Genomic DNA, 27,201 nt, shown 5'->3' on the forward strand with positions numbered 1-27,201 from the left:
TTAAAAATCTCCACTGACAGAGATTCCACAACCTCCTTAGGCAATTTATTCCAATCCTTAACCACCCTCACAGGAAGTTTTTCCTAATGTAAAACCTAAACTGCCTTTGCTGCAATTTAAGACCATTGTTTCTTGTCTTATCCTCAGAGGTGAAGGAGAAAATTTTTTCTCCCTCCTCCTTGTTGCAGCCTTTTATGTACTTGAAAACTGTTATCTTGTCCCCTCTCAGTCTTCTCTTCTCCCAGTTTTTTCAATCTTTCCTCATAGGTCATGTTTTCTAGACCTTTAATCATTTTTGTGGCTCTTCTCTGGATTTTGTCCAATTTGTCCACATCTTTCTTGAACATGCCAGTTGAGGCCTAATAAGAACGGAGTAGAATGGAAGATTTACTTCTCGTGTCTTGCTTACAACACTCTTGCTAATACATCCCAGAATGATATTTGCTTTTTTTCCAACAGTGTTATCCTGATCACTCATATTTAGTTTGTGATCCACAATGACCCCCAGATTCCTTTCCACAGTACTCCTTCCTACGCAGTCATTTCCCATTCTGTATGTGTGTAACTGATTGTTCCTTCCTAAATGGAGTACTTTGCATTTGTCCTTATTGAATTTCATCCTGTTTACTCAGACCATTTCTCCAGTTTGTCCAGATCATTTTGAATTTTAATCCTGTCCTCCAAAGCACTTGCAACCCCTCCCAGCTTAGTATTGTCCGTAAACTTTATAAGTGTACTCTCTATGCCATTATCTAAATCATTGATGAAGATATTGAATAGATCCGGACCCAGAATTTATCCCTGTGGGACCCCAGTCAATATGCCCTTGCAGCTAAACTGTGAACCACTGATGATTACTCTTTGGGAATCTCTAGAGAGATTGTATGGTACCTTTTCTAACAAATTTACAATGAAGAAGTTGCCAAACATTAAACTTCAAGATTCACGTGGAATGATTTATGCAGAAGAAGAATAAGCATTATGGAATGAAAACAAATCTGCCAGAGAGAATGGGGAAGTGGGTGTAAGGTGGAGGACACAATCCACATAGTGTTGTTATGGCTATAAAAGTGAATGCAAAAATGGCACCTGGTGACTGCACGTGGCTGTATCCAAGTGTTTATTCTGAGTCATAGCTGCTTAGGTTTACTAATTTTAAAAAAATCAGTATTTTATTACTGTTAATGCTGTACAGTCAGCAGAGCTGCAGAAGAGCATGTGCTGTCTTTTATTCTGCCTCAATTATTATCATCTAAGCTGCCAGCTACATTTTGATTCTACAGTTTTTGTTGTGTGATATCTGGTGATGTATGAGTCAGATATAACATGACTTATTTTCAGATAATATGTTGATGTTGCAGTGGTGTCAGTCCTAAAAATCTTGTTTAACCTTTAACATAGTAAATTTGACATGGAAGTCATTGATTAAAAATAAATATGGATCCAAGAGATGTCCATTTTTTGCCTTCAGTGACTTTTTTTTATTACAATCACTCCTTTTATGGAGTTTTGATATGTTGATTGTCGCAACCCCAGGTTTCCTATGACCCAGAGCACCCTACCCTCTGCTCCCTTGTTACAAGGACTAGGTTTGCAGAGCAGTCCCTCCCTTCAAAGGTCATTGTAGAAATTCCAATTCACCACAGCTCCTATACAGACTGAATTACAGAACTTGAAATATATTGTTTACAATTAACTCCGGTGCTGATCACTTGGTAGAGCGCTCTGTCGTTTTCAAGCCCCATTTCAGTTTCTTTTTCATAAGCCACAGAGTCAGATGTTCTCCCAATATGGTATCTGTGATGGGTTGGATCACAGAAACCCCCTTGGGAACTGCCACCTGATATGCTGAAACTACCTCTGAACCTGTTTTCCCTGCCAGCTTAGGACGTCAGTGCCCTGCCTGGTTGTGCCAGACACGCTAGCCTGCTACAAACACAGACCCAGGTCTGAACCATTTCCCACCAAAGCTGCAGGCTTAACTGAAAACAGCTTAAGAAGTGTTCCTGTCTCCAGCACTCAGATACCCAACTCCCAATGGGGTCGAAACCCCAAATAAATCTGTTTTACCCTGTATAAAGCGTACACAGGGTAAACTCATATTGTTTGCCCTCTGTAACACTGATAGAGAGGTATGCACAGCTATTTGCCCCCTCCAGGTATTAATACATACTCTGGGTTAATTAATAAGTAAAAAGTGATTTTATTAAATACAAAAAGTAGGATTTAAGTGGTTCCAAGTAATAACAGACAGAACAAAGTGAATTACCAAGCAAAATAAAATAAAACACTCAAGTCTAAGCCTAATACAGTAAGAAAGTGATTACAGATGAAATTTCACCCTCAGAGATGTTCCAGTAAGTTTCTTTTATAGACTCGCCTCCTTCTAGTCTGGGTCCAGCAATCACTCACACCCCTGTAGTTACTGTCCTTTGTTCCAGTTTCTTTCAGGTATCCTTTGGGGGTGAAGAGGCTACCTCTTGAGCCAGCTGAAGACAAAATGGAAGAGTCTCTCAGGACTTTATATAGTTTCTCTCTTGTGGGTGTAAACCCCTCCCTCCTTCTGTGTAGAATCCCAGCTACAAGATGGAGTCTTGGAGTTACATGGGCAAGTCACATGTCCATGCATGACTTAGTTCTCTACAAGGACATTCCCAGGAAATCTCAGATTGGTGTCTATCAAGGTCCATTGTTTGCCAAGTACTTCCATTTACTTGAATAACCCCTTCACACTGTGTTGATCAAATCTGCCTTAGGTGCTTTCTACAGCAAACACTTTAAATACAAGCATAGAGCCAATGCTCATAACTTCAAATATAAAAATGATACATGCATACAAGTAGGATGAATACATGCAGTAGAACATAACCTTTGCAAAGATATGTTACATGGCATATCTAGCATAAAACATATTCCAGTTATATCATATTTACATTCATAAACATATTTCTAGAAAGCATTATGGGTGCAATGTCACAGTATCACTGCCACCTTCTCATAAGCCTGGATCTTTATCATGCCTGATGGACCAGTCTGTGGAATATGGAGAGACCTTTCTTGGGAATTTACCCAGCCCAGACAAAATCACCTCCAGCTGGTCTCTGCACACTTGCCTTTCCACGGTCCTCCTCCCACTGCTGCTCCAAACAACCCAAAGGGCCCTCACAGAGTCCTGAAATTTGAAGCCACTGTCTCGCTTCCACCCATATATTTTACATCCCACATACCTCATACCTAAAATAAGATAAATGCAACATACACCGTTGTCTACATGGATATAATACACATAATCATAATAGCACTTTGCCCTTACATAGTACCTACCATCCAGTGATTTCTAAGCCTACTAGGAGTGGCTCACTCCCTTTCCTGTGCTCTAGCCACAGGACTGTGCTGCCCCTAAAAATCACATATACACATTTATGCCACCAGGAAATCTTTTGGTTTTTTTCAAGGCTAATGCAGTTGGCAGTTTTGTATTAAAGTATCAGTCCCAAAGATGACTTTTTTTTTACATGGTGTTTCCATTTCAAAATCAGGATATTATTAGTAAGAATGTAAATCAGGTTTTAAGATGTGAAGTCGAGAGCTCTTATCTTGTTATTGAAGTACAAAATTGTCAAGGTAATGTTAAGTCTTTGAGCATCCAGTAAGTTTATGATCTCCACAATGCTTTCAGGGCCTAATATAAAGTCAAGTGAAGTCAATGGAAAGATTCTCCTTTACTTCAGTGGACTTTGAATCAGGCCTCAAACACCGCCTGATGAGGGATCAGTTAGATCACACTAGCCTTGTTTCCTTAAAGGTCTGCTATCCTGTACTCCCAAATAGGGTATTTGACCCCTGAAAGTAATCATCACTTAGTAGTAGAAAGGAGGAAAAAATAGAGGGTCTGATAAGTAATATATTGAAAAGGAATTGCCATATTGACAGATTATCAGTTTGTCATTGCTGTCCTGCCAAGTATCAGACAAGGTAGTGTATTATTCCATTCCAGTTATGCCTCGGGATTCTTCAAATGAGACAGCTTCGTGTTTACAAAGTAAGTGTGGCTCTTATACTTGTTAACTTTTCTTCATTTATCATTTGGATATGGAAAATGTTAAATGTAAGTAAAACATGATTTCTAAGTGGATATGGAAGTAACTGTGCAATGGCGTCAGAATATTGGTGTCCCAGATCTGAAGAAGATCTCTGTGCAAGATTGAAAGCCTGTCTCTTTCACCAGCAGAAGCTGGTTCAATAGAAGATATTTCTAAGCAAAAGCAAAAAATATTTCTTACCCCCCCCCCGTCTTCCTAAGTTTAGTCATATTTGCAACTGCTCTTTTTTCAGCTCAGTTCATCAGAATGTTGTATATTTTTTCTAAGTAAGCTTTTTCTTTAATGTAGATTAATAGTGTGCTCAATAACTGTATTACTTGCAGAACTGAAAAGAGTAATGTCAGTAAATATTTTTCACCTCATGAACTCTTAAATATTATTTCAGCTGATTAAACAATGTCAAGGAATAAATGAAAGTATCACAATGCAAAGAAACACTAAGAGGAGGTGGAAAGAAAAGATGGGAACTGTCCAATCTTGTGTCCTCTGTCAATTTCTTAACTATTAACTATTTATGCATTAGTAATGGGAATCAGAAGGAAAATGCTCATAGTAACCTACCTAGAAATATATTATTGTATAAAGTCTAAGAACAGATTCGGTTTTCTTCAAAATAGGTTTTGTAATTTAGACTATATTCTCAATTACAGTCTGAGATTTCCAATAAGTCAGCACTGGAAAGGGGACATTGATTAATGTTTTTAATACATTCTTTGTATCTGCCCATGTAATAGCTTGGGAAATTTTAACTATACTCTTGAGTGCAATAACCTTCACTGACTAGTTCTCAGGAAGGTGTCTGTGTCCATATCCAAATTACAAATGTGGGGTTTTAATTCAAGCTAGTAATATATTTAAAATGTGAAAAATTATTTTTGCACTCTAGATGCCTAAATATTTGTTTTTTTGGAGCAAGAAAAGAGGCAATATTTTATTCTGTGTTTCCCAGCATAGTCCCAGGTTCAAGTGTAGGAGAACACACATACTCTGAATTAGAATTTACAATGCACTTAGAATTCTCCAGCTCCAAGTGCTAGCTGATATTTTTCTGTGTCTATTTCTAAATTCTTCATGTGGATTTCTTTTCAGACAGAGAAAGCGTCTAGTAAGATCTGTAATACAGACACCCTTTATGAGTACAAACTGCAACATAATGTCTGCATTTTTCGCTTTGTAGGGATCTGCTTCAGACCTTAACTGATGATGAGCTGCATACACTGGAACGTAACCTATGCATATCCCAGGATGTGGATTTTTCTGTCAGAACAGATCCTGAAGTGCCCACTGTCAGTACAACTGCCTTAGCTGCACCTTTGCCTGCTAAGGAGCTTTCAGCAAAAGCTGAAAACACAGAGGCTGAGCTAGCCTGCTCTATGCAGTATGATGAACAGGAATTGGAACAGCTGAATAGGATGGTCCACAGGGTTGGAGATGAGATGTCTTCCCTGCTTTCCCCACCAAGTGTCTCCCAGTCTCCAGCACACAGACCTGGCATAAGAAATGGCTCCAGCACAGAGACCTCACCTAACAGGCAACGTTTTGACAACTTAACAGACGAAGAGGAGAGAGTGTTTTTTATGGATGATCTGGATGGAGCAGGAGAAGCTCTTGCTGGGTTGGATTCAGACAATGACACGTTTGCATGGGTGAATAACCCTTGCCACAATTCAAAGCAGAGTGTGCAGTACAGGGACCCTCTACTGTATGACAATGGTCATGAAACAGAAGAGACTTTACTTTTAAAAGAGGCAGAAAACCATTTAAGCAATAACAACAATATTGAAGATAGCAAACAGATGACTTGTATCTCAATTCAAAATTCGTGCAGTTGTTTAGAAGGTCCTGATTCACAATTATACCTCAATGGCTGGGATACATATGTTGATGCAGAGACAGCAGAAATGATAGCCCATAGGACAGGTGGAATGAAGATATCTGCTACTGTAATATTTAATCCCAAATCTCCCTCTACTTCAGAATCCCTAGTGACAACACCAGAAGTAGCTATCAGTTGTGTTCCTGGGTCTTCTGATTCTTTAGTTGATGAAGAGGAGAGTGAATCCCATAAGCTCAGTATAGCTGCCACAAATTGTCTAATTAATTCCTGTGTGTGTTGTGGCAGCTGTGAAGACAGTAGGGAGGATAATATTGACGGTTTAAAGACCAGACATTCCCCAGGAAAAGTTATAAATGCTTCTCATAGTTTAGTAAAATCTAAAGAAAAGGACCATATAGATAAACTCGATTGTGCAATCTCTGCAGAGGAGGCATTAAAAACTGAAACGTCTCCTGCTTTGCTAGCAGAAGGAGATTCTGGCAGAGAAGAACAGAAACTATCTAACTCCTCTAAGTGCCTGGCACATTCCTCAGGTTCACAGCTGGGAGAAGAAAATGGATCACAAGTAGAGGTGGAAATCTCAAATCAGCAAAAGAAATGGGAGAAAAGAAGGCAGCCAAGTCAAAAGCAATCAGAGAACAATGAAGAAAGTAGTAGTGAAAGAATAGCAAAGGATGACATTAAATCAAGATCCAGTGCAAGGTAAGAGCATCTTGTAATGATTTTATTGTCTCAGGACTTGCATAGAAAATAGCTAATAGTAACACAGTGATTTATACTATGCTTTCCTTAGCAATGGGGGCGCACATTATGTTAGCTGATTTTTAAAATAATAAAATGTTAAAGGCCAAGAAATTGTTCACTATAAAGGAAAACATTTTTTTACTACTTTTAAAAATACTTTTTACTGTACTATCAGATTTATTTTTTATGCAAACTATGGCATTTTCAGCAACTGTTTAAAACTCTTTTTAATCTCAGGTCTTTATATTGTCCCCTGAGCTATGAAATAAGTTCATTAAATAACATCTGACCTGTTTAGCTTAACAAAGAATTGCCCTATAAGAATGCAATCTATTTTAATTTTATTTAAAGTTTAACATAAGTCTGTTTTGTGATATGTTTGAAATTACATTTAACATGCTATATTATTGTACACAGTGTATGATCCTTTCTACATTGTTACATAACATACGCACTACTATGGCAAAACTGGTAGTAATAACTTGAACTATGGGTAGAAATACAGATTTTGATACTTTAGTCTCATCTTTTGATATTTAACTTACTACTAGATCTGGTCAAAAATACAAAGTAGTTTCTCAGAACATTCAAATTTGTTTTCATTTCAAAGTGAACAAACCGAACTGTTTTTATTTTTTTGATACTTTTTTGTTCTTTCAAAATGTTATTGTGAAGATTATCAAAACCTTTAGAAATGGCTATATAAAATTTTTGTTTGCTGAAAACCAGGTGTTCGGGTAAATTACATTTGTTTTCCCAAACACTCAGTTTTTGATAAATAAAAAAAAATAACTGTTTTCAATTCGTTTTTTTAATTCCAAAAATCATTAATATTTTTTGTGGAAAATGGAAAAAAGGTTAAATGTCACTTCGCCCCCCCTTCTCCCCGGAAAGATATTTTGTTTCTGTGGAGGAGGGAGGTGAGGGAACCCTTTTTCAACAAAAAAATAGTTTCCTTTGAAACATTCTAACCAAATTATTTTTTAAGAGTTACGGCATTTAACATCGGTAGCTTTTTTTCATCTTCAGAGCATTTAAGGACACTAGCTAATTAATCCCCAAGGTGAGCAAACGTTGTTATCTTCATTTTGCAAATGGTAGTGGGAAACCAAAGTGGAGCAATTAAATGATTTAGTTAAGGCTACTTAGTGAATACATATCACTAAGATTGGAACTCAGCATCTTCCAGCTCCCAGTCCCGTTCTCAGACCAATAAAGATCACTGTTCATTCCATCAATGACAATTTCATGTATAAAACTTGTACAAGAAAATGAGAATTTCCTGTGCATTTTTTATTATGGGGGGGGACCTTGAAGACTCTCAACACTTGTGCAGGTTTGCAGACACCAGTCTGGAACTGTTGTGTTAGTTGTTGTTCACATAATGTAAGTGGAAGGCAGAAGTGCTACTTTTAATTGAACCAAGAATTCTGAGTCTTGTCTTGTCGCTGATTTCTAAAGTTCTCACTGTGACTCACTCAGAAAAGGTTGCAGGAGTACATTTCTACGCTATTGTGTCTGGAAAGAGATATTTGCCAGAGTAAATCAAAACACAGCTCAGTGGTGCAGAATGAGGTTCAAAGTGCAGAATGAGCTACTAGTTATTGGGAATTTTTCCTAGCATGATGCTTTATTCTAACTTGCACTATAGTAGAAGCTCTTTAAGAAAAGGAAGCTGAATCTTCCCAACCTGAAGGACATGAATAATTGTATTACCTATATGCATCTTTACTAATGTGCCCTCCTATACAGTCTAGGATTAGTACCTGTGTTTTCATGAAGCTGATGGCAGTAGTACTGTCCCATGTTACAGCATTGCAGTCATGCAGAACATTGGTGAATGCATAGTGTGAAGAAGTGCAAACATAAGTTCAACAGACACTAGACGTTAACTCTATCATATCATTTTAGGGGAGTAAAATGTCCAGCAGGCATCCTGTCTTTTTTTATTCTGAGTTCTAGCTTCAGATGCCCCTTTCTTCTAACATAACTATAACTATTACAATTTTTGCGGGCCGGGGGGAGAGAGGGATTATTATGGTTCTCCAGTTTTAATGTCCCTTTCTATTTCTGAGTGCTCTGGAAGCTTCATCTAATGAAGATTTACACTTCATCTAATGAAGATTTAATGTAAACTCTTTGGGAAGGGACTGTCTTTTTGTTGTGTACGGTGCCTAGGGTAACACAGTGGTGCCCCAACCACTGATTGGGACCTCTAGGCACTACCTCATAGTACAAAAGTTATGGAAATAAAAATATTAAATAAGAATGACACCAATAGAAATACCAATATCAAATGTAATAATACTAATAGTGAAAACAGAAAACAATGGAACTGAGAGTCCTCTGTGCCAATATATTTTGATATAATATAATAGGTGCTGCTATTCATGCAATGTGAGCAACTAACCCAACAGTTCCAGACAGGTGTCTCTAATGCACATAAACATAATTAACTGGTAAAAATTCTTATTGTTCTAATTGCTAGCCCTGTTTCGGTGGCCTCTACTATCAGAGCCATTCTTGGAAAAATTTAATCCCTACATACATCCATATTTTGTTTTCTGACGCTTGTAAATCACTTTTCTACATTTTAAAATTTTTACTGTATATTTCATGTACTTCAAACTAGCAGTAAATGCTGCTGTACATACATACTAATAATCCCTCTTACAAACAAATCACATTCCTTGCTTGTAATATCTTTTCCAGATACAGTTTAACATTATCCATTTTATTATTTTGAAATATGTATGATTTTAGCCTTGTAAATATTTTCTTGGATTTTATGACCACTTTTAGAACCATGCAACAGAAATATTCAGTGAATTTCGTTGTAGGAAGTGACTCATGGACTGAATTCTTTTTACAAACTGACTAATTTTATCCTTTTGGATAGTCAAATGAAGGAATACTATCCTTGGGAATATAATGTTGCTTAAAAATATTTGATATGTCACCTTTAATTCTAGTATCTAGACAGTACTGCTGCACACTGCTGAAATACCTGTTACAAAGCCACAAATGAAGAATTTGACTACTTTTTGGGTGAGATGTGCATAAAAGATATTAAGTGGCATCTGGATGGACATTTCTGCAAAAAAACCCAAAATACTGTATCTGCAAGGAGCTTTGATTGAAGTCATATGTTAATAGAGAAGGAATGAGAAAAAACCACAATATTTTACACAGGTCTATGCTTTGTGCAGGCATATGGAGAAGAAGAGCAACAACTGTCAAAGATCCATGACAAACCAGAGAGTACACAAAGCAAATGCTATCCAGAACTAGCTTACTAATGTTAATTGATTAAATTTAGCTATCTCAACCTTCTGATTATAAGACCATAAGACAGTGTACTTATTCATTACATACAATTGTTATTGATAGCAAACAACTATTCCATCTTCATATATGCACACACTTTTGTTAGGAGTAGACATAGTTTAGGAATACCCAAACCATATGAGATTCTCATTCATTTAGATTACCATATAAATAATCCAACTAGGTTCAATAAGATATTGCCTCTCCCACCTTGTATCTCTAATATCCTGGGACCAACACGGCTACAACACTGCATACATAAATACTCACAAATATATGAATATCTGTCATTGGGTTTGGTTCTTGGCTATGTACGTCATTTGTCATGACATTTGAGGTACAAGAAGGAACATCACCAGTCTCCTCTTATTCATTGTTCCCTGGATGACTAATCACTGATATTTAATGGTTCTTTTAAAAGAGGAGTGTCATCTTGGAGCTCTCTATAACTGCTTCATTCTATGTGCTTGTGAATGTGTACCTTAACAGTGAGTGAAGTGTTTGAGACACTGGATTATTTTCAGAATGATAGACTTTTTAGCTAGAATAGTAAGCAGTATAATAAGCATGGGAGAACCACAGCAAATGTTAATTCATCAGATTGATAAGTATATTTACTTTTCAGTCATTGAAAATCAACAACTAAAGGAAAAGAGAAGTTTCTATGTCCTAGCTCAATCAAGCAGCTATCAGATGTGCACATGAATGAATGATAGCCTGAGCAGCTTCACGTAGTGAGGTCTATGGTAATAATAAAGAATATCACATCATTTATAGATCTGCTTTCTCTGATCCAACCAGGATTATTGTATTTAGCGTGTCCAGGTAACACAGGATCTTACCACACACATTTATTTGCAAATACCCAGCCAAGCCAGCTACTCTGAACTTCTTGATCCAGCAGTGTTGATTGGTAAGTCATCATTCAATCAAATTTAATATACCATTAAAATTCTTCTATTGTACATAATAATCAGATTTATCTTTTTGACATGTCTTTACTTTGTTTTTTGTAGGTGACAGCAGATAGTCCTTACCTTACAGTCTGACATATATTTCTCTCTCTTTCCCTATTTCCCTGTAAGTATGTTGAAGAAATGAAACATGCACAATATTAAATTTTTCACAGGCAGCAGCATTAGTATTATGCAGATATAACTGTAGTACTTGTAAAGATCTGGTGAACCTGTGATTTGTTGCAAAGACAGCATATATGAAGTACTAGCTGTTCTGTCACACAAAGTAGAAACCCCTGAAGGAAGAAAACTGTTAAAGAATAGCAGATCAACAATATGTCAAAAGATTATAATAGAATTATGCAACAAAGAAGTGTTTTAGGGGAAGAAAGGCATGAGATTTACTGAAGAAGGAATGTTTAGGTCTATATTTCATGTTTTTCAAACTGTGAATAAGTTAGACAGAATAAGTAAAATGCTGAGTCTGATTATCACAATACTCTCCCCTTTATGAAGAGGTATACATGATGGAAAACATTCTTTAGTTCTGGAGTTTGAAGAATCATTGTAAAGCAGGATTATTCTTCCTCATGTCAAATAAGGCTTTGGTAATTTGTTCCATGTGGTTATGCATTGCTAGCATTTTCGCATTTTAGGTTTCATATGCCTGATTTCACTGTGCCATTATGTTATCTCTTTATTGACTTTGCAACACCTAAATTAGAATTCTTAAGTGGTTTCTCTCTATGTTTCCATCCAGGTCTATTCTGTCTAACTTAAAATACAGAATTTTCACCAGACTCCCTTTACTTTATTAATTTATTGCAAGTATTTAGAGTGTGCACGCTAATAAGACTTCTCATGTATAGCTGTTTTTCATAGTATACATAAGAACTGAGCTATGCTTAGTAGTGAGGAAAATGTTGTTAATATTTCCTCTCACTTTCTGTGAGCTGTAATAGTGTATCTTTCATTAGCTGTTGTAGTTGGATGTTCAGATTTGGTTAGCAGAAGTTTAATGAGCAGAGTGATTTTTCCCAAGTAGAACGGATGATGCATTCTGGGCAAATTGCCTGTGCAAAGCATATTTCTGTGCTAATTACTGACTGCAACCCTACATTAAGATTCTTAATTTAACCTTCCCGAGCCTGGCACTCAAGTTGTTCCTCTTCTTGTTGCTGTAATTTCTGAGCCTTACAACTGTGCAGTTATGAATTTTTAAAGCTCCGTTCCCCAATATATTGTTCAGAACTCTTCATAAAAAGATAAACAGCTGTTTCACCTACAATGCCAGCTTTCAATTTTGGTATTTTTCTTCTTACATGTAATACGTTACAACATTTAGACATATGTAAACTGTGAAGTAAATGGAGGTTTTCAGTAAAACAGCCTTAGTTTTGTATTTAATTGTTGGCTCTTAACAAAAATGTGAATATGCTATAGTCATTCGTACCTGTATAAATGAATAGAAATCAAAGATTCTGATAAATTTGGTTTTAAAATGTAACTTCTACTGGCTGTTGGATTTAAGAAAATTGCGCCTTGTGTTCACGTGATAGCAAGATGCCTTTTCCATGAATTAAATGCAGATGCGTGTTGATAAACTGTGTATTTAAATGAAAACTTGTCTCTATAGCCAGTTTGTATTCTAATCCTCAACCCAGCCATCTAAGAGTCGGGAAACTGTCTCCTGTCAATACAGTTATTAGGGAAAGAGTGGTTGATTGGGAAAATAACAGCAACTGTCCACCTGGGTGAGCTTTTCTTTAGTGATTCCCTAGCCTTCTGTTGAAAATCCCATTGAAATTTCTCTGTTCCTCTTACAATCATTTGTTTGTATTATAGAATCCTGTATCTATATGATAAGTAAAGTTCAGACTTCGGGCTTGTCTCCGCTTACCAGCAGATCGACGCGCAGTGATCAATCCATCAGGGGTCAATTTAGCAGGTCTCTTGAAGACCCGCTAAATTGACCACTGATCGCTCTCCCGTTGACTCCAGTACTCCACCGGAATGAGGCATAAGGTAAGTCAACGGGAGACCCAGCGCAGTGGAGACACCGTAATAAGTCAACCTAAGGTATGTTGACTCCAGCTACGTTATTCACGTAGCTGGAAATGCGTAACTTCGGTCGACTTAGCCCCGTAGTGTAGACCTGCCCTTTGCATAAGTAAGTACAATCAAGACTGAATTTGGCAGTGAGTCTTTTCTGCAAGATGTTTTGCAGCACTAAGTTCAAATTAGATATTACAATGTTTGACTTCACATGTGAAACATCATGATTCTGCACAGTAATTAAGAATGTAACTTCAGTTATCATCCAGCCTTGGAATGAAATGAAAATGTCAATGTATTGTACCAACAGGCCCTTTATCAGCAAAAGCAATATTAAATCTACTAAATCTCAATTTTTCACTATAATAAAAAAATCAGTAAAGAAAACTAAGCTTTAAAAGCTGTTCATCTGATTAAGTTTAATATAGTTGATGCAAGAGATTTAAGAGAGTTAGCTTGTTGGTAATGTACACTTAGAATATAAAAGTAGCTGAAATTTCATAGATTATGAATGAAATTAATAATATCTTATGAAATAAGAAGAAATTATTAAACCTAAGATACTGGATACACACCCCAGGGAATGGGGTGGAAACTGGCCAAAAATTGTTAAAACTAATGAAAACAAGCATCAAACACACATTTGTTTTGCAGAAAATAGCCAGGCTCTCCAAAATTGTTCACAGGTTCAAAACTGCAATACTTGTTAATATGTCTACTTGTATCACATCATAGGAAAGCACTAGTAAGGGTGACATCACCATTGTCCGACCTTGATAGCATGTTAATTATGGCGTATTTAAAGTAAGAAAGAAATACAATAACTTTTCAATATGCCAGGAAACTGGTTATTTAATATTACTTTGGGTAGTATTTCCTGATTGTACACACTTTCTCAATAAAGGCAATTCACAGAATTTTGGCATTTCCTTGTGAAATCAGCATGCTATCCAAACAGTCTAGTACATAGTTGTAGTTTACTGCAATTTGGTATTGAACATGGAATGAAATGCTTGTGAGATGTGATGATAGGTGGTCTTGGTGGGGTTAAAATGTTTTACTGTTACAACAATAAACAGTTAATTGTGATTTAGGGTTGGTGTAAAGTGTCCCTGACTTGCTCCTACTGCAACCAGCTGCCATATAAACCTTTTAAGTGCACACAATAAGAAAACAACTAAAGCATTTAAAGGTGTAAATCTTCATTTTGACAGAGGAATATATTTCCTCTTTTTGCATTTGTACAGAGACTTTTAAAAGATGAGTTCTGTGTTTAACCATTTTTCAGATAATATTAAAAGCCCTTGTTGGGGGAAAAGTATCAGTATTGGTTGCTAGCTTTTGGGTCTGATTCTGTATAACAAACTAAAGAAAAAAGTAAAAATAAGAGAGAGTGCCAAAATAGCAGAAAACAAATGCAATTGCTATTAATTATTTATTACTTTGTCTCACTGATAATTTCTGTTCACTTGCTGGAAAATCACAGACACAGCACATAATAAGCAATCTTTATTAGCCAGAATTAAGTATTCTGGTTTTTGTTTTTTTAAGATTGCCTTTTTGGTCACAGACATGTTGCCAAAAGACAAGTATGTCCTGGCTGACTAAACTGGATTCTTTCTTTAAAAAAAGAAGAAGGTTCTAATAAAAGAGGTAAGAGGAACAGGATAGGATAGAAAATTAATACACGACGGAAGGAATAAATAAATTTTAGGGGTACATCTCAGGAGTTGTTGAGGTCACAGCTATGGAAGATGTGGTATCATTGGGCTCCTTCTCCTTGTTTAGTCTGGTCAGAACAATTTTCAAGATGTGGAAAACAGAATCCTGATGGCGTGATGGTAAATCTATCAATCTAAGATACCTGTATGGGCCCGATCACCATAATATCTGAGTACTTCACAGTCTTTTCTTGTGTTCATCCTTGTGCCTCCCCTGTCACGTAGGGAGGTACTTTTATCCCCATTTTGCAGATGGGGAACTGAAGCACAAAGTATTGTCCTGGGTAGTCATACAGGAAATCTGCTAGAGCAGGGAATTGAACTCTGGTCTCCCAAGTCCTAGGCTAGTGTCCTAACCACTGGATGAGCCTTTATCTCAGGTCCAAGGAGGCCACCAACATGCAAGTTATAATAGCTAATGTTCCCTGTAAGTATAGGCTCACTGCCTTGCATTTTTATTATCTCCATGCATAAGCTAATTCTCAAGTGCTCCCCAGAAATGTAATGCCCAAGAAGAAGTGAAATTGTGTTCCATCAAAACAAATATCTACTGGTCCCATATAGACATACTTCCTTCCATCTTAACTTTGTGTTGCTAAAACAATTCTGTAACCTTATTAGAAACTTTGAAAAACTCTCATTGGTTCTTTCATTTTAAATGCACGATGGTCATTTCGGCTCTGATCCATAATTTCATAAACAGTTTTATCTAACGAGTTCATAGGTTGAAACGAAGTCTTATCCACCTTTCACCCACTATTTTGGGTTTAGCAAGGAGTCCCACAAACCTAGCAAGGCCCAAATTGATGTGGCATGTCTTTTCATTACAAAGAAGGAGATACAGTTTAAAAAAAAAAAGCACAATTCATATAAGGAGTGGATGGGTGGTTTGTATTTCCAGTACTGATTACGCTAATGCCTATTGTGAAATATGCTTGTCCATGCATGACTCTTCTGCTTATAACTGTGCTAATGAACACATGCAGCTAGCAAGCACTGGTTGACTACAGGAACAATGAGGCAGGAAATGCAGGTCAATTGAGCTCAGGATCCCACAGCATCCCTGGAACTCCTGGGTGGATCTCTAAGGGTGTGCTAATGAGAACAGAAGAGAACAGTATAAAGGGGAACCTTGATTTCATGCACATTAAGTAGGTTTAATCAAACATAAGGTTACAGTGTTAATATAACAGAAATTGCAGTGAGCAAATGAAGTATCCAGAAAAGTGAATAAAGATATTTTCTCTATCAGTTAGATTAGTTATTGTAACATCAGGAAATTGTTTGTAAAGCCCAATAATTATTGCAGTTCCATTGCACTGGGCCTTATATAAACACAGAGTGTCTTGTCCTGAAGCACTTACAATCTAAATAATCAATCTGAACAAAATACTGCTATTTCTGTTTAGACATTTGCACTTTATATTGGCACAGAGAAGCGAGACACTTTTAAAAATGTGTATACATTATTTTTTCTAATAGTTAAACCTGCCTTTGATAAATTACATTATCTTTAACTTTAATGGAATCTTTCATACAACGTATATCTTCAAACACTCTACAGAAATCAAAAATGAGATAACAGACCATATATGAGTTTAAGTATGGAAAACAGTGGAGGGAAGGCATTGTCTAATGTTTATAGTCATAAAGAGAGTAACAAAAATTAGCATATAAAGAAGGGAGATAGGCATAGGCAAGAGGTTAGTGATTCAGGTTGGAACTGAGATGGAGCATTAGTAAGGCAGAAAGTCACATAATGGCTGTTCCAGATGGCAGGAGCTGGAAAGGGAAAGATATTCCTGTATTGACTAGTTTCTGAGGAGGAGGGTGTAAGATGGGGAGGAGAGTAGTGAAAGATGATACAAAGTAGGCTGAAGCAAATCCATGGAGATCATTTTTTAAAAAGGGGCAGGGATCAAATCCTCAGGTGGTATAAATTGGTATCACTCCATTTACATCAATGGATTATGCCAATTTGTACCAGGTGAGGCTCTGTCCCAAAGATTCATAGATGATTCAAAGATTCACAGCTTGTATAACCAGAAAGATCCATTGTGATCAGCTAGTCTGGCTGGATGGTAATTCTCAGCTTCTGAATGAGAAACAAATGGAGATGTTTGTGGCTGGCAGTGATTAGGCCGTGCTTCTTGATGTTTATGAGAAGACCATGAGGCTGTAGCTTTCTGCACATACAGGAGTCTTGAAAAGCTAAGATTTGGGGAAGTCATAGGAGAGGGAGTTGCTTTAATTAACATGAAAGGTGGCAGCATGGATGAGAATTTCAGCAGACGTGGAACGAATATTAAGATGAACATGTCAACGTACAGCTTCAAGTCCAGGAGAGAGTCATTACAGGTGTCAAAAGGTATGTAAATGAGGTGAAGAGCTGTTATGCCTGTCTTTAGAATGTTATGATCAGGCCATTCATGAAACAATTCCACATGGAAGTGCAGATGGAGAAACACATTTAACAGGTAAGTGTAATGCTGTTTTTATTTATTTTCCTCAGGGTTAATCCTGCATGAACATCCATTCCTTTCACCATCTGAGGGAATGGAAAAGATAAAGGAGGAAATACCAGTCCCTTCAACAAAGAAAGAAAAGGATGAGGGATGGGAAAACATAGTTAAAGAGGCAGGGCGGGATACACAAGGGGACACTGTTAAAAATTTAATTTAAGTATTTTATGTATTTTTGCTAATGTGAAAAGATTTGTTTAATCTGTTACTAAATGCTTTATGGTTTGTATGACTTCCCAATATGTATTTATTTATTTCATTCTCGGTGCTCTGTGTGGTTTTTGAACTACTGGAGTGATTTTGTGTTCATATGACTGTATGTAAAGAATTACCTTACAAGTATATTGGTTATTATGTGAAATGTGAACTGTATTGTATGTAAGACTGAGACCACAAGTCGTCTTTTTGTGGGACCACGTGTAGAGAGCTTTTCAGATGTTGACTCTTCATCTGTTGTATAACTATAGAAAGTGAAGTTGTTTGAAGTGTTCATGTGTAAATCAGGTAAAAAAATAAATGCTTTCCCATAATCATGTGGGATGATGTGTTTTATGTATCTAGACTATCACCCCAAAATTTGGGGTGCCCCTAGAATCACCTACCTATCACCCCCCTTAAACTGTCTTCCTAAGATATGCGTCTCCAGGATAACTGAGGAAAAACTTGGAGGACAGGATACGGCTTTCTAATAAATGATTGACACAGACAGTATTTCAAAAAATAAAAATAAAAAAAATCCTAGTATTAAAGTAACTAATAATCCCTAATACAATATAATCTAAAAACCTAACTAAAATACAAATCTCTTATTGCAAGTTAGAGTATTCAGAACGCAATTGCATACAGTTCAAATTATTCGAAATGGTTGAGCTCTGTTACAGATATTTGGTCTGCAACGGATCGCTGACAGCTGTTCTTAAATTGTACTTTGTTTTACAGAGGTAAATTACAATTAACACACACTCAGACATTTTCACACACGCACACACACAAATACTATGATTTAAAAACTTGCAGGGTTCCTTTGTCTTGTCGGCTTTCTGTTGCTGCTGCTGTAGCTACCTCTCTTGATCAGCTTTCTTGCCACTTCGTCCACTCTCCAACTCTCACCTACTTAACTTCTCTCCTCACTTTCGTTCACTCCTCTCTTAACCATTTTAACCGTCTGCCTTTTATACTGTTGTGTCAGCTATCAGATCTTTACTGCACACACTCACTGTCTTATCAGGTCTTTTCTGCTCATGCTCCCTGCCAAACATTATCAGCTTGAGTGCATGCCAACATTACCTTATTCTGGGATGCACATTCCAAACACTCACTGCCGTTGTTTACCCCAGACCTATGACTTGCTGACCTTATCATGTGACCTGCAGCTTTCAGTTGTGTGTGACCTGCAGCTTTCTAAGGGTGGAGTGACTTTTGCTTATTCAAAATAAAAGCTAGGAACACAAAACGGAATCAGAGGAATTTCTCTGGTATGAAGATGGTCTGACATAAATGTACATTACATGTTGACAGATTAGTCAACCAAGAGTTTGTACCTATTTAGCCATATAGCAGATAATTGTTAAGTCTGAGACAGATACAGTACCCAAAAGTCTCAGAAATTTTTTATTTGTATAGATACGGAGGAATAATAGCAAGACTAACTCTGTCTAACCTAAAAGAAAAGGAGTACCCGTGGCACCTTAGAGACTAACAAATTTATTGGAGCATAAGCTTTCGTGAGCTACAACTCACTTCATTGGATGCATTTGGTGGAAAAAGCAGAGGAGAGATTTATATACACACACACACACAGAGAACATGAAACAATGGGTTTATCATACACACTGTAAGGAGAGTGATCACTTAAGATAAGCCATCACCAGCAGCAGGGGGGGGGGGGGAAAGGAGGAAAACCTTTCATGGTGACAAGCAAGGTAGGCTAATTCCAGCAGTTAACAAGAATATCAGAGGAACAGTGGGGGGTGGGGTGGGAGGGAGAAATACAATGGGGAAATAGTTTTACTTTGTGTAATGACTCATCCATTCCCAGTCTCTATTAAGCCTAAGTTAATTGTATCCAGTTTGCAAATTAATTCCAATTCAGCAGTCTCTCGTTGGAGTCTGTTTTTGAAGCTTTTTTGTTGAAGTATAGCCACTCTTAGGTCTGTGATCGAGTGACCAGAGAGACTGAAGTGTTCTCCAACTGGTTTTTGAATGTTATAATTCTTGACGTCTGATTTGTGTCCATTCATTCTTTTACATAGAGACTGTCCAGTTTGACCAATGTACATGGCAGAGGGGCATTGCTGGCACATGATGGCATATATCACATTGGTAGATGCGCAGGTGAACGAGCCTCTGATAGTGTGGCTGATGTGATTAGGCCCTATGATGGTATCCCCTGAATAGATGTGTGGACAGAGTTGGCAACGGTTCCTCTGATATTCTTGTTAACTGCTGGAATTAGCCTACCTTGCTTGTCACCATGAAAGGTTTTCCTCCTTTCCCCCCCCCTGCTGCTGGTGATGGCTTATCTTAAGTGATCACTCTCCTTACAGTGTGTATGATAAACCCATTGTTTCATGTTCTGTGTGTGTGTGTGTGTGTGTATATAAATCTCTCCTCTGCTTTTTCCACCAAATGCATCCGATGAAGTGAGCTGTAGCTCACGAAAACTTATGCTCTAATAAATTTGTTAGTCTCTAAGGTGCCACGGGTACTCCTTTTCTTTTTGCGAATACAGACTAACACGGCTGCTACTCTGAAATCTGTCTAACCTATAAAGTCTATTGTTGAATTTAAGTAGCTTAAAATCTAAAGCATATTGCAGAAGCATATGCATTAATTAGAATTACTAGCAGGCATACATTTAAATGATGGAAGAGACCCTAAGGGGCAAATTTTAGCAGGCACAGGTCTTTGGCACCTGACAAAAAAACCTTTGACAAGCGATGGGAGTGTAGAGCGGAATTCAGACACTTTTTTTTCCTGATTCCTCTTAAACCAGTGGTTTTCAACCTGTGGTCTGCAGACCATGTCTGAGGGTAAGTCTACACTACCACGCTACATTGGTGCACCTGGTGAAGACACACTATGCCAATGGGAGAGCGCACTCCCATTGGCATAATTACTCCACCTCCACGAGAGGCAGAAGCTATGTCGGTGGGAGCATCTCCCACCAACACGGTGCAGTGTTGACATCACTTTAAGTCAATATAACTTATGCCACTCAGGGCAGTGTCGTTTTCATATCCCTAAGCAATGTAAGTTATATTGACTGCAGCGATAGTGTAGACCAGCTATAAGATTTCCAAAGGTGTCCGCCCCTCATTTGAAATTTTTCAGGGGTCTGCAAATGGAAGAAGGTTGAAAACCACTGTCTTAAAGCCTTGGCAGTCAGTCCTGCAAACCCCCAATACCAGGAGTCTCAGAATGTTTTACAAAGTCTATAGGCTTTATGCCTGCATATGCCCCTGGACTCGGTAATAGTCCGTACTACAGCCACATTTATGGATTATTTCTGCCTTTGATAAAAAGATAGGATCATTTCTATCTCTGGATACTTTGTGTGCTAGGTCTGCTGCTGGCCAGAACACAGAATAGCCTTAGAGCCTAAGTTACATGGGTAGAAAATGCAATGATTATATGCAAGGAAAGGATTGTAAATAGGAGGGGGAAATTATACTTGTAAAATACCTACATTTATTGCACCATACTAATATATAAATTGTTCAGACAATCTAAAAAACCGTCCTCTCCATTCTGACACACTTGTCTCGTCTTTCTCCCATCCCCACATATTTTCTTTGGGGGCAGGGGAGAAGATAAGTGCAATGTGTAAGTAAAAATGCACTGCTCTGCACTGGACTTTGGTCAAGGTGTAGCTCACCACATATTTGAACATGGATTTCAAATATGGACAAAATGGTGTCCCATTTTTTAACCAAATAAAAGAAAATTGGTGAAGTAATATTGTCTTCAGCGAATAGAAATCCGTCGAGGCGGGGAGCGGGAGAAGGATGTGAGAAATAATCATAGCATAGCGTGATCATTCTTGTGCTTTTCCTGCTACAAGGGCTACTACTTTCATATCTGCTAATATTACTGTATAATCTCAGGTGATGGGCCAACTCGTATACTTTGACACCACATACCAGAAGTTAGAGACATTTAAGTAGCCTGCAGAAGATCACTAAAAACTAGTAGTTGCTTCATGCAAAATGTGTCTTGATTGTGAGCTAGGGTTTTTTTTACTTCTTTTGTGTTTTTATTTCCCAGTAATGCTCTGAGGTTAATCACCAGGCTTATTTACCATTCAGTTCCAGATACATAACTTGCACACTTAATTTATGTTCATTCTTTATATCTTGTTTTCCAACTTGTGACACATACTAAGCAAAAGTACATAACACTAATAACTGACTCAGTTTGCCAATTCTAGCCATTTTTATCATGTCACATGATATTTGTTGTTTTTTCATAAAGCTTTAGCTCCTTGAGTCCTGTGATTACACAAGACTTTCAACTTGCTTTTTTTTTAAAAGTTAGTTTCTAGCCCCTCTGATAGTGGAGAAAAGTTGGAAAACATGAATCCTAAGAGCTCAAAACCCAGAAGGCAAATATAAATAATAGGACTGTCAAGTGATTAAACAATTAATTGTGATTAATCGCATGATTAAAAAAATTAATATTGAATAATCATGCTGTTAAACAACAATAGAATACCATTTATTTAAATATTTTTGAATGTTTTCTATATTTTCAAATATATTGATTTCAATGACAACACAGGATACAAAGTGTACAGTGCTCACTTTATATTTATTTTTATTACAAATATTTGCACTGTAAAAGACAAAAGAAATATTTTTCAATTCACCTAATAAAAGTACTGTAGTGCAATCTTTTTATCATGAAAGTTGATTTTACAAATGTAGAATTATGTACAAAAAAAACTGCATTCAAAAATAAAACAATGTAAAACTTTAGAGCCTACAAGTCCACTCAGTTCAACTTCAGCTAATTGCTCAGACAAACAAGTTTGGTTACAATTTGCAGGGGATAATGCTGCCCACTTCTTTTTTACAATGTCATCTGAAAGTGAGAACAGGTGTTCACATGGCACTGTTATAGCCGGCGTCACAAGATATTTCCATGCCAGATGCGCTAAAGATTCATATGTCCCTTCATGCTTCTACCAGCATTTGAGAGGATATGCATCCATGCTGATGATGGGTTCTGCTAGATAACCATCCAAAGCAGTGCGGACCAATGCATGTTCATTTTCATCATCTGGGTCAGATGCCACCGGCAGAAGGTTGATTTTCTTTTTTGGTGGTTCAGGTTCTGTAGTTTCCACATCTGAGTGTTGCTCTTTTAAGACTTCTGAAAGCATGCTCCACACCTCATCCCTCAAGACTTTGGAAGACACTTCAGATTTTTAAAACCTTGGGTCAAGTGTTGTCACTATCTTTAGAAATCTCACATTTGTACCTTCTTCACGTTTTGTCAAATCTGCAGTGAAAGTGTTCTTAAAATGAACATGAGCTGGGTCACCATCTGAGATTGCTATAACATGAAATATATGGCAGAATGTGGGTAAAACAGAATAGGAGACATACAATTCTCCCCCAAGGAATTCAGTCACAAATTTAATTAACACATTTCTTTAACAAACATCATCTGCATGAAAGCATGTCCTCTGGAATGGTGGCCGAAGTATGAAGGGGCATAGTAACGTTTAGCATATCTGTCACGTAAATACCTTGCAATGCTGGCTACAAAAGTGCCATGCAAATGCCTGTTCTCACTTTCAGGTGACATTGTAAATAAGCGGGGCAGCACTGAACAAGAAGTAGGACTGAGTGGGCTTGTAGGCTCTGAAGTTTTGTATTGTTTTGTTTTTGAGTGGTTATGTAACAAAAAAAAATCTACATTTGTAAGGTACACTTTCATGATAAAGAGATTGCACTACAGTACTTGAGTGAGGTGAATTGAAAAATACTATTTCTTTTGTTTATTATTTTTACAGTGGAAATATTTGTAATCAAAATAGTAATATTAAGTGAGCACTGTACACTTCATATTCTGTGTTGTAATAGAAATCAATATATTTGAAAATGTAGAAAAACATCCAAAATATTTAACACATTTCAATTGGTATTCAATTGTTTAACAGTGCGATTAATCACGATTAATTTTTTGGGTTAATCACGTGAGTTAACTGCGATTAATTTACAGCCCTAATAAATAATCTGGAATGTTTTTTAAAAATATCCTGGCTCTTTAGCGAGTTTTAAAATTTTTGCAGTCTGACTCCTGATGTTTACAATGTGTGGACTACTAAATTTAGCAAAACTGTATACAATATTTCTGTATTGCAGGAAACTGAGAAATAATCACTGGGTTTCTTAATGCAGGATGTAACAGAAAAGTAAATAAGGAAAGCAGGACTTGGTCCCTTCTTGAAGAAACTATTACCAGCTGGAGAAAGTTTCAGATGAGGGGCAAAATTGAAATAGAAAAATTATAAAAGAAGCAACTGCTAATAGTTTTCTGTATTCTATAATAGTGTTACTCCTACTGAAGATATTTGAGTTTGAGCAGTAGCTTTCATCTTGACAAGGCAGTTTCTCCTGCGTGATCATACTGTGGGCTTAATAATAGACATAATCTTGTATTTTTTACATCATTTTGCTGCCATAGAACTGGTTATGATGCCATATATTAGCAGTATGACCATATTTCAGGATTAAGAAGGTGAATATGAGTATGAGAGCGAATCTTTGTTTAAATGCAAATGTCTCTTCACAGTGAGCAGAACTGGCAAGGGAAATTACTTAAAACAAATGAAAGTTAAATGGATTTTTGTTGAAGTCTGATAATTTATTTTCCCAGTGTGACACTCTGTCTTTCAACTAAAACATATTATACTAGGGGAATTATTTTTAAATTGGCAATCAGAAATGAGGAACATGAAGGGGTACATTTTGAAAGCAATGTGTGGGAGGCATGCAAACAAATCTTATTGTTTCTTAATTAGATTAGAGCATGTACATTTGAAAAATTCCCCTTAAGTGTTCTTCTGGACACTTGCCTGCAAAACTAGCTGTGTTTTAAATATGATAGGAGTAGAGAATCTAGATTAGACCTGTCTTGAGTGCATACCCCATACATACATGCCAGTCAAAATGCATGAGAATTTCACTAATTGTCAGGTAGAGGAAAAAAACAATTAATTCAAATTAACCAATTACATTTCTTCAAACTAAATATATTTCTAAGACAGACTTTGGATGTCTAAAGATTTTTATTGTCAGAACCCATTCGTTCAAAGGGCTTTAAAGATTTTTTTTGTAATGCCTAGAACCAATACTACTGTGATAAATTTGCTCAGGAGTACATTTTTCTTTATCTACTGTAAATTAATTTTGTTCAGTGTGTGGAACTTCCAATAGCAGAGTGGCAAATTGTCACTGAGATATAAACACTGTTATTTGCAAATTAGTAAGGTGCAGCAAGAGTACTGCCTGAAACTATTTTTAATTCTAATTTTGAAATTGGCTACATTTCAAGTAGACAGTGTCCCTTTAAAGATCATATAATATTTACAAGCTGTTTCATTGTTGGGTGTAGTCCATTATTTTAAATAGTTCATGTTTTGCTCGGTAGCAAGTAGATTTATAAAGTAGCAGTGGTTTGTCATGTGGCCATTCTTTCAAGCTCTGCATAGGAATCTCAGTCAGGTTTTAGATAAAATTTTGAGCCACATGGCAATTTTGGGAGCCATTGAGTCCTGTGCTGACTTACCGAATAATGGACTTGTTAAATCATATAGTATAGCAGCAGGACAGGAAGCGAGAAGCAACTCTCCATTTACCACATTGACTTTCCCTTCCCATTTTCCTCCTTCCTTCCAGCAGTTTGGAAACTGTTAGCTGAAACTTGTCTTGGCATTTTAAAAGTTCTTTGGGCTTATTTCTATGGTTATATTGGTATGAAACATACAATGATTTTCAGGATGCCTGGTCATGGTGTATCTTCGTTCTAAACTCTAGGCCAATATTTACAACATGTAGACACATTTGCGCTCACACTTTAAAATAACTAGGGACTTTTGTTCTTTCCCCAGTGTTCTTAACTGCATACTATAAATTAAATTGATGATTTTCACAGAGAGCATGCCCATTAGTTCTGCCAGTTGATCTGCACTTTTTGTACTAATCTAAAATATGTTCAAATGTATACCTGGGCTCCCAGAGTAAATGAGTGTCACTGTCAGTTTACTTTTCTTTTTTTGGTATGATCATTTGCGATCCATTGCTCTATTCTCATTTTTGTTCTTTTCAGCAGTTCATTTTGTTTCCATATGCTTTTTTCAGTTCTCAGGATGGCTTACGTGATTCCCCCCTCAGCTCCATCTCCAGCAGTGACTATGACAGTGTTTCTGTCACTACATGTAGTCTCTCCAGCATATACGCTCTGAGGTAATAATAATTTCACTTCACAATCACATTTGACTAATTTTATTGAGTGATGGTTGATGAAATTTTTTCATTGAATTAACACTAAAGTGACAGCAGCACTTCAGATAATTCTTCCTTTCAGAACACAGGCACATTTATTTGTGAATCTCATTTTGTATGCTAATAAAGTCATTGTGAGAGTCTTACTGTTTGCAGAGCATCGTCATGAGGTACACAGCAATGAATTCTACAACATTTGGGATCATCATCTGATCTCATTTTACATTATGTTCAAAGAGGTACTTTTTAGGTACATTCCTAAAGAGGTACTTAAGATAACTAGCATTTTAGACAGAGTTTTATACACCTGATACAAAAGGACTTCATCACAGAAAGAGACTATTACTGAAAAACAGTGAGCGACTATACATTACTAGGTCTTGGCTTTCCAGATGGCATGGTTCTGCCATCTGTTTTCTGCTTCCCTGGGATCTAATAGTAAAATCAGAGGAATGTCACAACTAAGAATAGTTTCTTTAGTTTTTCTATTATTTTGTGGCCCAAAAATACAGGCAGTAAACAAAAATTCATGGCCCGTGACCTGTCCATGACTTGTATTATATACCCCGACTAAATCTTGGTGGGGTATGGCCCAGGGAGTGCCGTGGGTGCTCGTGCAAGGGGCAGCTCAGGGGTTTCTGGCCCTGGGGGGTGCCATGGGTCCTCAATGGAGGGGGGGCAATCCGGGACCCCTGCTGGTGCTGGGGGGTGCAGGTGGCAGTGCGCAGCCCAGGACCATCGCTGGTGCTGGGGAGGAGGGGACGGGGGCTTTCCCTTCCTCAGCTTATAGCTCCATGTGCTGCCCCAGCTCCGCAGCTCCCATTGGCCAGGAACTGTGAGCTGTGGGGGCCATGCCTGTGGGTGGAGGCAGCGCTCAGAACTAGGAGCTGAAGAGGGAGGGACATGTTGCCACTTCTGGGGAGTCCCCCCAAGGTAAGTGCCACCCAGGGCCCTCATCCCCTCCCAGGCCTCAATCCCCGGACCTGATCCCCCTCCCACACCCAAACTCCTGCAGCTGCTGCAGAGGGAGGAAGGGGAATGGCCCATGACTACCCCAGCAGTGGCCAGTGTGGCTGGCCCAGGGGCTGCTCGAGCTGCTCAGGTGGCCACCGGGCCAGCTGCACCGGCCACTGCAGAAGTTACAGAGGTCCTAGAAAGTCAGAGAATTCATTACTTCCATGACCTCTGTGACAAATTCAAGCCTTAATTATGAGAGAATACATTTTAGGGCAACAACAGGTTATTAAAACAGAAATAAAGGTTCTTTTGCTTTTTCAGTATTTTCATAGAAATGACATTGCCTTTTTAACAGAACATTCAGAGAGGTACTGAGATTTTAGTCAAGATGTTTCTGGTGTTTCTAGACCTATGATAATTCTCTGCTTTTTTTCTTCTTTCTTCTTTATTTTTCAACTGTTTATCT

General features: G+C 37.5%; 1 protein-coding gene across 1 annotated transcript in view; it reads left to right on the forward strand.

Annotated features, from left to right (window-relative positions):
- Positions 1-27,201, forward strand: part of ZFYVE28 (zinc finger FYVE-type containing 28) — a 318,804-nt gene that overhangs the window by 252,960 nt on the left and 38,643 nt on the right. Inside the window, 2 exon segments of the mRNA XM_043512584.1 lie at positions 5,281-6,642; positions 25,635-25,739. Coding sequence (XP_043368519.1) covers positions 5,281-6,642; positions 25,635-25,739 — 1,467 coding nt within the window.

The sequence above is a fragment of the Dermochelys coriacea genome, chromosome 4 (assembly GCF_009764565.3).
Source record: "Dermochelys coriacea isolate rDerCor1 chromosome 4, rDerCor1.pri.v4, whole genome shotgun sequence".
NCBI lineage: Eukaryota > Metazoa > Chordata > Testudines > Dermochelyidae > Dermochelys > Dermochelys coriacea.